At 34.4% G+C, this 15,125-nt stretch overlaps 1 protein-coding gene across 2 annotated transcripts in view; it reads right to left on the bottom strand.

The window, feature by feature from the left end:
- Positions 1-15,125, bottom strand: part of GRID2 (glutamate ionotropic receptor delta type subunit 2) — a 1,896,723-nt gene that overhangs the window by 795,105 nt on the left and 1,086,493 nt on the right. For both annotated transcript variants that reach the window (XM_051967540.1, XM_051967541.1), the window contains exon 5: positions 2,142-2,195. In XM_051967540.1, coding sequence (XP_051823500.1) covers positions 2,142-2,195 — 54 coding nt within the window. The remainder of the gene's footprint in view (positions 1-2,141; positions 2,196-15,125) is intronic.

Below are 15,125 nucleotides of genomic sequence, written 5' to 3'. Positions count from 1 at the left end.
TTTTCCAATTGTCAATGCTGTAAAATTATCCTTGTATATATCTTGTAAATAAAAAGCTATAATAATAAAAAAAAAAGAAAGAAAAGAATCTCTGGATGATTTCAGAGTAACCTGGAGAGACTTAAATGAACTGATGCTAAGTGAAATGAGCAGAACAAGGAGATCATTATACACAGAGACAACAAATCTATATGATGATCATAGCTATTGGATCTAATGGCTCTCTTTAACAATGAGATGATTCAAACCAATTTCAATTGTTCAGTAATGAAAAGAGTCATCTATACCCAGACAGAGGACTATGGGAACTGAGTGTGGACTACAACATAGCATTTTTACTCTTTCTGTTATTGTTTGCTTGCCTTTTGTTTTCTTCTCAGTTTTTTTTTTTCTTTCTATGTCTGATTTTTCTTATGTAGCAACATAACTGTATAAATATGTATGTATATGGATATATATTGGATTTTACATATATTGGACTCCTTGTCATCTGGGGAGGGAGAAAGTAGGGGAAAAATTTGGAACAGAATGTTTTGCAAGGGTCAATGTTGAAAGATTACACAGGCATAAGTTTTGTAAATAAAAAAAATTATAATAAAATGAATTTTAAAAAGAAATATATGTCATATGATATCAGTATGTGGGTGAGGGGTTATAGGAATAATAAGAGGCATCCAAGTGGCATTGTGGATAGAGTTCTAAACTTAGAATAAGGAAGACTTAAATTTGAAAACAAGCAATTACTATTTGTATGATTCTCATTCTCTCTTCTAGTCATCAAAGTCCAGTGAACAGACAAAAATTCAGGTGACTGGTGGTGGAACAGAATCCAGGGGATGACTTTGGTGTCCTTGATGTCTGACCAAGGTCTAAGTGCTCAACAATGCTTGATTCAATTATTCATAGTGATTAAAACTAATTTTCTCCTCTACCAATCCCACTGGTAGAACAAAGAAGAAGTCTACACATGTTTGGGGTAGATAGCCTTCTTAATTCACCACTGGGTTTGAAGTCAGTTGATTATCCTCAACCAGGTTTATCCTACCTGCCAAGATGGTTTTACCAGGTGTGGCCAGGGTGTACTACAGCTTCTTGATGCTTCAAGTGAGAATTAGGTGATAGGTAAATATCAAAGATGGATGAGCAGTCCTGAAAAGGGCTTAGCAAGCTCTCATATCAAAGCTACTAGTCCTCCCTAAACATTCTACCATGTCTCAGCCCTATGTTTTTAAGTAAATGAATTTTTAAAGAAAATGAAACTGTCTCCTAATATAGCTTATTTTTTCATAAATAAAGATAAAATAACAAAACATGACCTTTAAACAAATGGCAAAGTCAAAGTAAGTTTTTAGATGTTTGTTTGTTTTTTAATAGTAAGCTACTAGTTTATTAATTTTTAGCTACTAAAGATTAATATTTATAAAAGCTCAGGATAAATTGCCTTGCATTAGATACTGCATTAAACATTAAATCCTAGGCATAATACTAGGATAATTTCCTAATAGCATTATTTGCCATTCCCAATAGTCTGCAGATTTTGTTTAGCAAGACATTGCAAAGTTTATTTCAGGGGGCTCTCTTTTGTGATATCCTTAAATTTGATTAATTTTTTTTCAAAAACTGCTCCTGCATTTAAAAAATTTTATTATAAAATAGGCATGTTAAGAAATGAAAAACTAAATCTGAATTTCTGATTTATCCATATTTATACTTGAACTATTTAATCCTGATGTGACTGGAAGAGGAAAATCAAAAGTTCTAGAAGCAACATTAAAATATAAATGGAACACTTGCACTCCACTGGGAGGTATTCATTGTGCTTACAAAGAGGAATTGTAATTTTTAAAAAAGTTAATATTTCAAAGCACGAAGCTCATGCCAAAGGAAAAGTCTAAAATACTCAGCAGGAAGTTTTTTTTGTTTTTTTTTTTTAAATTATTTTATTTATACAAAGGCTTTATACAAATCCCCTAAAAAACTGAAAATAAAAACCAACCTCATTATATTTTTATTTTTTAAAAACGTATCCATTCAATATATTGAAATGTTATTTCAAAACTAGTTCAAGGCAAGTAGAAAATACTGCTGCTATGTATGAAAACAAGGTTCACAGTGGACAATTATGGTTAGTTGGCATTTACCTCATTTATGATGATCCAGTGACAGTCAAAAGCAACCAAATTAGTTTCCACGACCTAGAATAGAAAACAAACCAGCTATCAGTCAGTATTATTCATGAAAACCAGATGAAATTCAATGGATTATTTATACAAATAAAAAAGCAAAAAGAAACCAAAACATTTTAAAAGACCTTTGTAATTCACTTGAAGATAGCAAACCTTTAACAGCATATTGTGAAAGCATTTGTTTTTGTTAGATTTGCTAATTAAACATAGAAATGGATTCAATTGGGGAATAGAGGGAATTAGCTTTCAAATAATAATGATAATAATTTGCAAATTGAATGAGATGTTTATATAGAGACCAAAAATGTTTAGATATAATTTTAGCATGTACATTATTGCACATATACATTTATAGATATGTATGCACATATGTTATATAGAGGCTCTCAAAAGTCTTGGTATGGTTTTAAATTATCAAAGCATATTATTGTTATTAAATATTGTTGAAGTTATTATTAAAGCTTATCATTAAATTTTCAAGGCTATAAAATGCACTGAGATTCTGGGATAACTTATCTTTATCAATATTATCAAGTTATTTTTCTATCTATTAATATAAACAATATGAAATGATAGTGTTCTGTCATTGTTAGTAAACAGTCCAACTAATGTAAATTGTGTCCCTTTTAATCTTGGGGGAGAGGGGGTAGGGTTGGAAAGGAATCTTTGAGAGAAGGATGATCCAGAGTCTCAAACCCTCCTGGCCTCTGAGAGGAGCCATGCCCATTCTTAAAAGGAATTCCCAGATAAGTAATCTCATTCAATTGGAAATCTCAGCCAACTGCCCCCAGCTCAGGGCCAGGACAAACCTCATAAAACCAAAGGCCTGTCAATCCAACTTTGTTAATTCCTAACAGGAGTTTGCCCACTAAGAAAGCTGTTTTCTTAACATAAATAACCCTATTCTTTGCCACAAACCTCCTTCATGTATTCATTGGAGTTTGCGTATTCTTTCACAAAGCCTGCCACTGGCCAGGGGGATCCCATTGCTGTTAGGGCATCTCTCAACTTTCAATTCTCACACCTCATCATTTGGTGCCTTGCTATAGGGATTTCTGAAAGTCTCTTCGAAGAGTTAAGCCTTCTCTTGCTGATTGTCTACTCTATTGCTAGGACACTCAAATTCCCAGGAAAATTTGGGTCGTCCAGAGCTCCACGCTCAGCAGAATTCTCTGGCTCAAACTGAAAATTCCTGTGTTTTGACAAAAAGTCCCCTTAATCAGGGAACTTTTGTCATCTCTCTCTCCCTTAGGATGCCAAGGCTTGTAGCAAAATTGTTGAACTTATTATTAAAGCTTATCATTAAGCTTTGGGAATCTATGTCTTTATCCCTAAGGATTCTGCCTTAGGCAGTCTCTTAAAAAACAGAAAGTTCGGCTTAAAAGATCTCAAAACTAAAAAGCTTAAATCAAAACAGCACTGCAGTATGCTGCTTAAATTTGCTAGAGGGAAATCAAAACTAGATACTTACCTTTTAAATAACTCCCTCCTTTCTGCTCCTCTAGGGAAACAGGATACCTCCTTTGCAACCCTATGCAGTCCTTATCAGGAGGCTTTTGAATCCCTTTCAGAACAGGACCTTATGTCCAACAATATTTCTTTAACTCTATCCCCCCTCACCTCCTGAACCAGATCCTGAGACTTCCCTACCCCTACTTTCCAATCTCTTTGGGTACAAGCGGTGGGACCCCCTTTTCTCCTCCTCAGGATACTCAGGATTCAAACACCACTTCTAACCTCTGCCCCCTCAGAGAAGAAGCAGACTCTCAGGGAGAGACACTCAGAGCAGAGGTGCCTCTTTCAATGTCAAATCTCTCCTAGACTAAGGAAAAACCTGGCCATTACACTGAGGACCCCACCCTGTTTTTTGAGGGGTCGAAGACCAATGCCCTCCAATTTGATCTTTCCTGGGGAGATGTCAATATTAAACAATCTGCCCCAAATATATGGAGGAAACTGCAGAAGCCAGCTTTGAGTCCCAGCTCAGGTGTTAGAAACAGCTGCTGGAGCCTTTAATAATAGGTACCAAACTGTAGCAGAGGAAAAAGACTCCAGAGTTAAAGTGAGAAATGGAGAACAGTCCCATATTTTAGCTACTGCCATTTCTGGGGAACCTAGAAGTTCGTGCTTTGTGTATCATGGATAAGGCCAGCGGATGCAAAACTGTCTGCTGAAGAAACTCCCCAATGCTTGCCCTGAGTGCAACCAGGAGGGACACTAAAGGAGAGACTACCTGTAGGGGACAAGCTGCCCACCCAATGCCTTGCCTTCTGGCAGGAGTTTGGGGTTTAGTCAAGCTTCCCCTCATGTTATCATGAAAGCGGAACCCTGGCTATCCCTGGATGTGGCTGGTAAGACCATTGAATTTCTTTTTGCTATGGGGATTTCTTCTTTCTTGCTCTGGCACTTTGATCTCACTTACCCTTTCCCCATAGAATGGGGCTTGCAGAGGAATTTAAGAATTGTTTGGAGACTTTTCCTTTGCTTTGCCATTTTGGTGACATGCTGTTGAAACACTCCTCTCTTATTATTCCCTCCTATCCTGCTCCCTTAATCGAGCATGATCTAATGGTGAAATTGGGGATCCAATTTTCTCTTCTCAGACCTCTAGATGATCCTTTTGTGCTGCTCTCAAAGCCCTCCCATATTCCCTTTGAAATCTGGGGAAAATCCTCTGTCAGGGTTGAGAAATTTCTTAAGCACAAACCTTTAACTAAAGAGTTAAGAGATTTGGACCCACTTAACTGCAGTCTTATCTTCATCTGCAGTCCGGAAAGGCAGGGTCAGGCCTTGTGGAATCCTAGACCAGTCGCCTATTTCTCAAAGGACCTGTACTCAGTTTCCCTAGAATGGCTCTTATGCCTTTGAGAAGAAGCCTCAAATTTTACCCTAGGGCACCAGAACAATTTTAGAAGCCAAAAAGCATCAGTGGCTTACTAGAGGGAGGCTTACTATATCAGGCTCTCCTATTAAACAACTCCAATCTGAAGCTAAGCCACTACCCCCTGGGACTTCTGCCCAGAAAGCTGAACTCATTGACCTGACCAGACCTCTGGAACTGGGGAAGGGAATGAGAATAAACATCTATACTAACTCCAGATATGCTTTTCATATTTTGTGTATATTTTGAGACTATATAAAAAAAGGGGGACTTTGACAGCAAAGAATTTTTCTATTAAATATGCAGGAGAAATTCTATAGCTACTACAAGCTGTCCACAGACCCAGAGAGGTTTCAGTTATATTTTGCAAAGGACACCAGAAGGGAGATTCACTTCAAGCCAAGGGAAATAGAGTTGTAGATTTAGCCACTAAAACTGCTACCATTCACCCCTGACCATAGCACTCTTAATCCCCCAGCTCCCTGATTCTTATACCCCACAGGAACAAACCTTTTCTCCTGGCTGGTTTAAGCCTCCCCCTCTCTTGAAGCCTGTTCAGAGAAGGGGCACATACCCAGGGAGATTGGTTTCAAATTGCTTTTTGTCTTAGTTGATACCTCTACTAATTGGGTAGAATATTTTCCCTGCAGGACTGAGAAGGCTCAGGAGGTATCAAAGTGCTTGCTAAAAGAGATCATACCTCCCCTAAGCTTGCCTAACTCCTTGCAGATGACAAATAATCCAGCTTTTACTTCTTACATATTTTAGAATAGTCCTATAAGCACTCTGGAGAAAGAAGGGTGAAATTGTCTGTGTCCTTCTTTCCCTCACTCTCACTCCTGTTCCTAACTGTTTCTGACTCCAAAGATGAGAACTTTGCTTCTAGCATTTTCTCTCCAACTTTCTTGATATCATTCTATGGCCCCTGTCAATAGTTAACTCCTTCTTAGCCTTTCAGCTAGGGAGCTCTATGGGCAGTGGGAGCATTCAGGATTGATGGGTGGGCCAGCAGCATCCTCAAGGCATCCCACAGATGAGACCTGATGCATTATTTGCAAAGGCCCCATCCCCAAAAGTCACCATCTCCACCCTGGATGCCACCTCACTTTTAATTTTCTTGCAAGACCTGTTTCCCCAAGGCTCCAAACTACGAACTTCTAAGTATTCCTTCAGTTGGAAGATCCTGGGACAACATTCCTTGGATGCTGCTGCTGCTATTTTTGGATCTCACACTTTCCCCTCCTGGCCTGAACACCCATTGAACACAGGAACAACTTTATCCCTTTGCCCCAAAAAGAACTTGGGGTGACTATTTGAAGGGAGAAATGATGTAAACTTTTAATTTTGGAGGGGTGGGAAGGGTCAGAAAGGAATCTTTGGGGGAAGGGTGATCCAGACTCTCAACCCTCAATTCTCCCACCTCATCTAAGGGATGAGATAAAATCTCAGGGTCATGTGGTACAATCCAACTCCTACTTGACAAGGTAGTATTGCAGTGCTGGTCCCTTGAAAAGCTCTTGTTCAGAACATCTTAACTAGGGAATGCACTATTTAGAAAGTTTTCCTTTATATTAAGTAGATATATACATCTTGATTAGTTCTGTTCATTGCTCCTATTTTCTAGGACCAAGAAACATAGGTTTAATTCTGTTTACATGAAGACATTTCAAACATTTGAGGAAAGCTGTCATATGTCCCTTTTCTCAACCTCCATATCTTTCCATGCCCAGGTTAAAAACCTGTATCTAGAAAACCATTTCTCAATGAATAAAGTTTGGTCATTGAATTCCTAGCTTTTAAATTCCATTTCAAATGTTACCTTCTCTATAATACTTCCTTTGCTTGAATGACACTTCTCATAGACCCATCATAAAAATTTCTGTTGCTTCCTAAGTTATTCTGTATATTGAAACTATCTTTATATCTCCCCTCTATTTCTAACTATAAGCTCCATGCCAGTAGGTGTCCAAAGTCTGAATTTTAATCTACATTTGTCTTACTTGAAACTTGTACTCACCATACTATCATGTCTTTATTTTAATTTATATTAGATGGGGAAGTTGAGTTTCCTTATTTCATCTAGGTTGGAAGTTCATTGGATACTCACAGGCCCAATCTGACAATTGATCAAGATTGAAACTTCGACCTTCTTGGCTTCCGACCTGAACTGATTCCAACCTGAACTGCCTCTCTTTAGGCAATCTCATTCTCTTCTCATCCTACCTCCCAGCTTTTTGTTCCCAAAGATTCACTATATAATTGCCAGACAGTGAGGTTACCCTCAATGTTTATAACTTTAGCCTACTGCAGCTCTAAACTCCCAAACTGAGGCGATCCACCAGCCTTAGCCTTCCCAGAAGCAAGGACTACAGTTATGCATCATTATGCTCAGTTTGTGTTTTACTTTTATAAAATCTTTGCCTCTTATTATGAACTTAATCATCAGCAAATATGAATATATTTGGAAAATATTCAAATGTTTTATATATATATGTTTAAAATTTCTTCATAATGCTGAAAAGATACTTGTAAAAGTTCAAATTTATTGAGATGACTTTTGTTTTAGAAAAGACATATATATGTGTGTGTGTGTGTGTATTTCTATATATTAATTGATTGATCAATCTATAGATCCACCTATCTATCCAGAGAATTTTGAACTTGCCTTACATGTCTTACATGAATGAGAGACAACAAATGAACAAAAATAGACTACATTAGTATTTCCTCAAGATATATATATATATATATATATACTTATATATTATAGATAAATAGATAAATTAAGCCATGGCAGTATCAAAGTGTTAACATATACTTTATTGATAATTCTTAGAAGTCAAGAGTCACTTGTTCATTAACATACCCTTTTATGATATAGGATAACTAATATTTACTGTCTTCTTTTTTCCATTTTTAAGACCCAAGACTTTTCTATGAAGAATCAGAATGCTTAACATTTATTATTCAAGAAATCACATTTAATATGTTAAATGTATATCATTTAAAAATAGATTATAAAAACTTTCAGGCTTTGTAGAATTTTTAACTTTGCAAATCAAATGGGCTAAAAGTAGTAACAATAATTCACTAAAATTTAGCATTTTAAAGTTTGTCTCATAGTTATCTCACTGAAATCCTTTAAATAAGTAGAGATTTAAAAACCTGAATGTTAACAATACAAAAGTCTTAACAGTTTGGGGAACTTTAGGTTTGTTCAGTATTGTAAGGACTGGATCCTGGATCCTGCTATGTTGTAATGGAGCAACTCAACTATAATAGAAAGAAAGCATTTTTATCTAAAGTTTCCATCAACTCACCTTAAAGAGCTGTTTTCATATCAAGGGAATTGAGCAAAAAACAAAAAATAATAATACTGTCAAATACTATGAATATACAAGACAATATTACTAAATAAATAATTATCACAGGCTATTCTTCACTCTGCCTAGAGTTTAACAAGATTGGTCAAGCTCCTTTTGCAGGATGACCTGAAAAGTCTAAACACTGGAAATATAAGTCTTCCCTTAGGGACAGAACAATGGCATTTGCACTTGTATTTGAGTAGATGGGAGAGTACTTGTCTTTTTGCTCCACTTTTAAAATTTGAAGTTGAAATTAACACACAGTATGTATTGTAGAAGAAAAAAGAACCCCAAAAAGCAGTAAATTTTGACCACAAGGCCAGTTTAATATTAAAAAAATAAATATATATACCCTTCCTCTCATGTCCTTTTAGCCCTCCTACCTCTTCAATCGCATGGAAACATAGTTCTAATCAGTGTTACCATTGTTTTTCATCCTATAGCACATTTATAAAAACTTCTACAATATTTTTGAAAACAGAACAAACCAAAACAAATTTTCCTGAAAATAGGGGAGATGGCAGTGTGATGGGAAAAAAAGTCTTCCAACAAAATGTGATGATGACCTGTTTTTATCTTTGTTAAGGATAATAGTGGGGTGATGCCGGCTGAACTTTAAGTTGCAAATATAGTAAGGGAAAAAATGAAAATAAAGAAAAGACAAATAATGTATGAGTAGAGGAAAATTAAAAGAAAGAAACAGTCAAAAATTTAAAAACAAATGGATATGTGTTTCACAGTAACATATGCCATTACTTTTCATCCATAATGAAAGGATACAGAAGATAACTTTTAGAAACAAAAGTATTGATTTTACTGAAGTATAGTAAAATCCTTTAGTCATGTTAAAAATATTTAGGACTTCCACATTTTGTGGACCAAACTACAAAGCTGTGACATTAAGGTAAATACAATGAAAATATGAAGTCCTATTTCTTCTTTATTATGATATAAATGTACATGCTCTGCAACCTGGCTAGGGATTCATCTTTTTTCCTTCCCACCTTCTTTTTTTTTTCTTTTTCTTTTTCTTTTTTTTTTTTGTTCCTTGCATGAAGAACAAAAGAAACAAAATGTAGAAATACTACAGAGAAATTTTTTATTTTACTTTAACACGGGTCTTTGATTCCCAGGAAATCCAGCAGATGGCATCAGTAATCCCTCATGCAGATACTGGTCAGCATGATAACATTTTTTGTATTTCCTCTTACGCTCAGCATAATTACTAAATTCCCTTCCATTCTTATCCAAGCAGTCAGTGTAGTAGCTCCATGCCTGTTGCTCTATAGTCTTTGCTTTGATCTTTCAGTTGGAAAACGATTCATATGCCTTCCTCCAAAACCAATAACGATTACTGCCAATGTTATTTCATAAACGGATATGCTAGAATTATTGTCATGTTTATAGTTGGGTCTGCCTTTCTACACCTCTTAAAAGATGGAAATATGTCATCTTTGAGATTTATCCAGCACTCGGATATCTGCTTTTCTGTAATGCATAAGTAGGAGCAATAATGTAAAAATAGAGAATGTAGATGCTTCCTCTGGGAATCCCACCCCTTTGAGTTCTGTGTTATTGAGGAAGAGTTGAACTGCTAACTGATGCCTTTAAAGTGGTTACTGATTGTCCTTTTCCTGAGAGGATCTCTTTTTTTACTTTTCAGAAATTAGTTATTTCTTTTAATCCCCTCTATATCTAAAGAACAGCCAAAGGAAGGGAAAGGATCAGTGTCTCATAATGTAAAACAGGAAAAAAAAGAAAGGGAAAAAGTAAATTGTACCTATGAATATGATAATTATTTCTTAACGCCTCAGTCTTAGAATCTCTTCCTAGTGAAAATAAAGTCAATCAATTAATTAACATTCATTAAGTACCTGTTATCTGTCAAAGACTATACTCTCTATAGGGAAAACAGTACTAAAATGAACAGGTTCCTGTTCTCAGGGAAATTATTTCCTATTGATGGAAATAGTCTATACTATATATTAAAGTATTATAAAGATCAATAGAGTCAACCACACTATAGAACTATCTATATGTTTTAGTTACTCTAATCTCCTACTATCTTTATCTTTGTAAAAGTTTGTCTGCTAAAATTGATCTGCAAATGAATTCTTCACTTGCTTTGTTACAGTACATATAAATAATAGACTTAAGAAGAGAAAAGAATCTCAGAAATCATCTAGTATAAGCTCCAATGAATCCCTTCTATAATAGTCTCTACATATAGAATTTGAGTTTTTCTTTAAGAACTTTAGTGATTAATCAGGGACTCCCTCTTGCCTGGAATTGCTGTTATATATCGGAGAACTTTTTAAAGAAAGTTTTTGTTTGTTTTGAGAGAAATTTGCTTCACCATAATGTTCATCAATTTATTCTGGTTTTGTTCTTCCATATAAAACAAAATTTATTCTGGTTTTGTTCTTCCATATAAAATAAAATGATTCCTCCTCCATGTGACAGCATGGAGACCCTTACGTTTTCTCTTCTTGAAAAATATTCATAATATTTGTATATATGTATATATCCATAACTATACATGATTCTATCCCAGTGTGTCTACATGGCTAGATCTGTCTAGAGCTAGATATTCATACTATGCATATTTCTGTTCTATTAGTTCTTTCTCTGTATGTGGATATTATCTTCCTCTGTAGGAGATTTGAGTATTCATAATATTAAGAATAAGTTTGTTATTCAGAATCATTCTTTGAACAATATTGCTTTACTGTATATAACATTCTCCTTTCACTCTTCATTATTTCAATGAAGTCTTTTAATGTTTTTTAAAAGTCAACCTGCTCATCATTTCTTATAGCACATTAGTATTCTATCTTAATTATATGCCAAAACTTGTTTAGCCATTTCCCAATTCATAGGCATCACTTCAATGTCCAGTTCTTTATCATCATGAAGAGAACTGCTATAAACATTTTAGAACATTTGGGGTTTTTGGTTTCCTTCTTCCACAATCATCTTGGGGAAAATAACTAAGAGTGCTGTTGCTGCATCAAAGGCTATACATAGTTTTATAAATTTGGGGACATAACTCCAAATTGCCCTCTGAAATTGTTGGCTTGGTTTCAACAGTCTATTAATGTCCAGATTTCCCCCCTCTGCTACATTTGTCATTTCCCCATTTATAATTTTGGCTTTTCTGATAAGTGGGAGAAAAATAAATTGTTTTCATTTTCATTTCTCTAATCAACAATGATTTAGAAAATTTTTCACATTATTATATGTAATTTTTATATTTTTTATCAAAAATTTCAAATGCATATCCATTCATATCATATTTATATCCATTTATTAACTGAGGAATAACTAATACTTTAATAAATTTGACAAAGTTCTCTATATATCTGAAATATTAAATCTTTATCTAAGTATCTGTCCATAAAATATTTTCTCCCAATTTTCTGCTTTCCTTTTAGTCTTGGATAGATTGATTTTATTTGTCAAAAATGTAATTGAAAGTATTCATACTCTCAATCTCTTCTTTACCTATAAATTTTTCTCCTATTCATAAGTATGAGAGATAATGTTTCTCATTTTTTATCATTTGCTTATGCTATCTCCCTTTATGTGTAGGTTATGAATCCACTTTGACCTTACTTTGGTAACTAGCATAAGATATTAGTCTATGCACAATTTCTGGGAGACTGCTTTCTAATTTTCCAAACAATTTCTACCAAATAGTGAATACTTATCTCCAAAGCTTAAATCTTTACATATGTCAAACATAATTTATTTTATGTTCACTGTATTGCACTGATTCATTTTACCATACCAGATAATTTGATAATTACTGCTTTGTCATTTTTATTATGTTGGCTCTGTCCATCCATGAACAATTTACACATTTCCCCAATTACTACTTGTACAAAAGCATTTTATAATTATGTTCATGTAGTTGCTGTGTTTGTCTTGACAAGTAGATTTCCAGGTTTGTGCTGCTTATAGTTATTTTAAATGGAAAAGAGGAAGGAAGGAAGAAAGAAAGGAAGGAAGGAAGGAAGGAAGGAAGGAAGGAAGGAAGGAAGGAAGGAAGGAAGGAAGGAAAAAAAAAGAAAGAAGGAAAAAAATAAAGGAGAAAGAAAGAAAGATAAAAAATTAAGAAAGTTAAAGAAAGAGCCAAGAACAAAAGGAAGGCAGGAAATTGGGTTATGAGAAAACTATAGACAGTTTATTGGGTAAAGGTCTCACATCTCAAATACATAAAGAACTTTGTCAAATCTAAAAGAATATAAATCATCTTTCAATTATTAAATGGTAAAAGGATGTGGACAGGAATTTTTGCAATGAAGAAATCAAAATACTCCATCTATAGTCATATGAAGCAATCTCTGAATCATTATTGAATAGAGTGATGAAAATTAAAACATCCATGAGGTATCATTTTTTGATCTAACAGATTGGATTAAATGATTGAAGGGAAAGCAACAAATGTTGGAGGGGACGTGAAAAAATTGGGACAAATTCACTGCTGCTCTATTTTTAAATGATCCAATCATTTTGGAGAACAAGCTGGAATTATGGCTAAATAATTATTAAATTGCCTATATCCTTTGTCTGAGGAATAGCACTACTAGGTCTATTTCCAAAGATGATTAGAGGAAAAGGGAAGAAAAAGAAAATGCTAAACCCATATGTTCTAAAATGTTTATACTAGCTCTCTTTGTGTGGTAATATACTAGAAATTGCAGGGATGCCCATGAAGGAATGACTGATCAAGTTGCAGTATTGTGATTGTGCTATAGGAAATGATGGACCAAATGACCTTGGTTGGTTGTTGTCCTTCATTCTTGAAAAAGACTAAAATGGCATCACTATATTAAAGTCAAATTATAGTGTGTCTGATTGTAGTAACTGGACAATATGAACTCAGAATGATCTTGCCACAGGCTGGACACCAATAGTTAGTGTGAACATTTGAGGTGACTTCTTTAAATTTGAGTATCTAGCATTTCTTCTAAGCTAATTTAATTATTTGTGCATAGAGCATAGCACCTTCTCTAGTGAGGTCATGTCATGATGGATGATCTTATGCCAATGGCTCTCATTTCATGCAATCAATTCTAAAGTTCCTAAGAGAGCAAGTGAAAGTGTCTTTGCATCACCTTTTCTGATCATCTTAGGAGCACATGGCCTGTGTGAGTTCTGCATGAAATAATATTTTTGGCAAGCATACATTTGACATTTGAACAATGTGACCAGCTCAATGGGACTGTGCTCTTTGATATTAGAAAAACATCAAAAGACTTGAATGAAATAATGACGAGTGAAATGAGCAGAACCAAGAGAAAATTGTATATACTAATAGCAATATTGTTTTAAGAATGATCTTAAGTAATTAAGTTATTTTCATTATTATAAATACTCAGATTAACTATCCTACATCTCAAAACTTTTTCATTTATAGTCCTTTCATACTAGAATGTTTTACCTTCTAAGATAAAATTCTTTGCCTTTTAGAGTCCTGTGATTGCTTCAAGATCTAGGGCCTCTTTTTTTCATGAAGACTTTTCTTTTCCTTCTAGCTATTAGTACTTCCTCACCTCCCTCCCCCAGGTTACCGTATATGTTTATACACACACAGTGAACACACACGTTCAATTGGAATGTAAATTCTGCAAGGACAAAGATTGTCCTAATTTCACATTTGTAGTATGGTATCTGGCACATGGCAGAGACTTAACCAAATCAACTGCTTGCATGATTCTGGGCAAATTGATTAACCTCTCAGTGTTTGCTCTTTAAAACCAAAAATTGCAAAAGAGTTGTAGGTCTACATAGGTAGAGGGAGTTTCTTCAATAGACATTTTCCTAGGTAAAAGAAATCAATATTGGCAAAATAATTTGCCAAAAAATCTAATAGAGGTATTATTAATTACTCTTTTAAATACACAGCATTTTATGTAATAACTACCTTCAAGGCAGGTGTTACATTGTGTAATAAATATTTGAAGTAGATCTCTTTTACCATGAAATAGAATGCTAAAATACTGTTTAGTCTTTTTTTCCGATTATAAATTACTTTGTGTTGTCTGGAATCCATTAAAACTGTACTATCCTATAGATAATGTAGATTTTTTTCTTATATATTTATTTATATTTTTATCTTATATAATATATATTTATAGATATGCTATATACATGTATGTACATTATATATATATTTATAGATATGCTATATATATATATACACACATATGAACATATACTATATATATACAATATACATTGAGGAAAAGATAATTTCAAAGTACAGTTATCTATGTTGGTAGCCACCCCTCTTTAGAAAGTAGTTTTAAAAATTTTTAAGGAATCCTAGCTACCCATAAATAGCATCTAACGAGCCATTGAGGTATTGCTTATCTTGTGTATTCTTCCCCAGGGACCTTAACCACTCATGAGTGGGAGCTATAATGAGATTCTTTTAACTTAGTGGTATTGAGAACAGATGCTGGTACATAAATATGCACTTATCGGAATAGTGTTTCACTTTCTTATGAGCACTGCGATAGAGGATGACCACACAAGAGTGTTTCTTTTTGCCTTCAAGTCCATGATGAAATGAACTTTATTAATTTCTTCAATGTGAGTCTTTGAACTATCTTTGTGTTTTATTGCTTTCATTTATAGGAAAGCTGACCTGTTTCTGCAATGGTATTCAAATTCAATAGTTGTGAA

The sequence above is a fragment of the Antechinus flavipes genome, chromosome 6, assembly GCF_016432865.1.
Source record: "Antechinus flavipes isolate AdamAnt ecotype Samford, QLD, Australia chromosome 6, AdamAnt_v2, whole genome shotgun sequence".
Classification (NCBI taxonomy): domain Eukaryota; kingdom Metazoa; phylum Chordata; class Mammalia; order Dasyuromorphia; family Dasyuridae; genus Antechinus; species Antechinus flavipes.
Note: the sequence above shows the minus strand (reverse complement) of the source record. Positions and strands in the feature narration are given on the sequence as shown.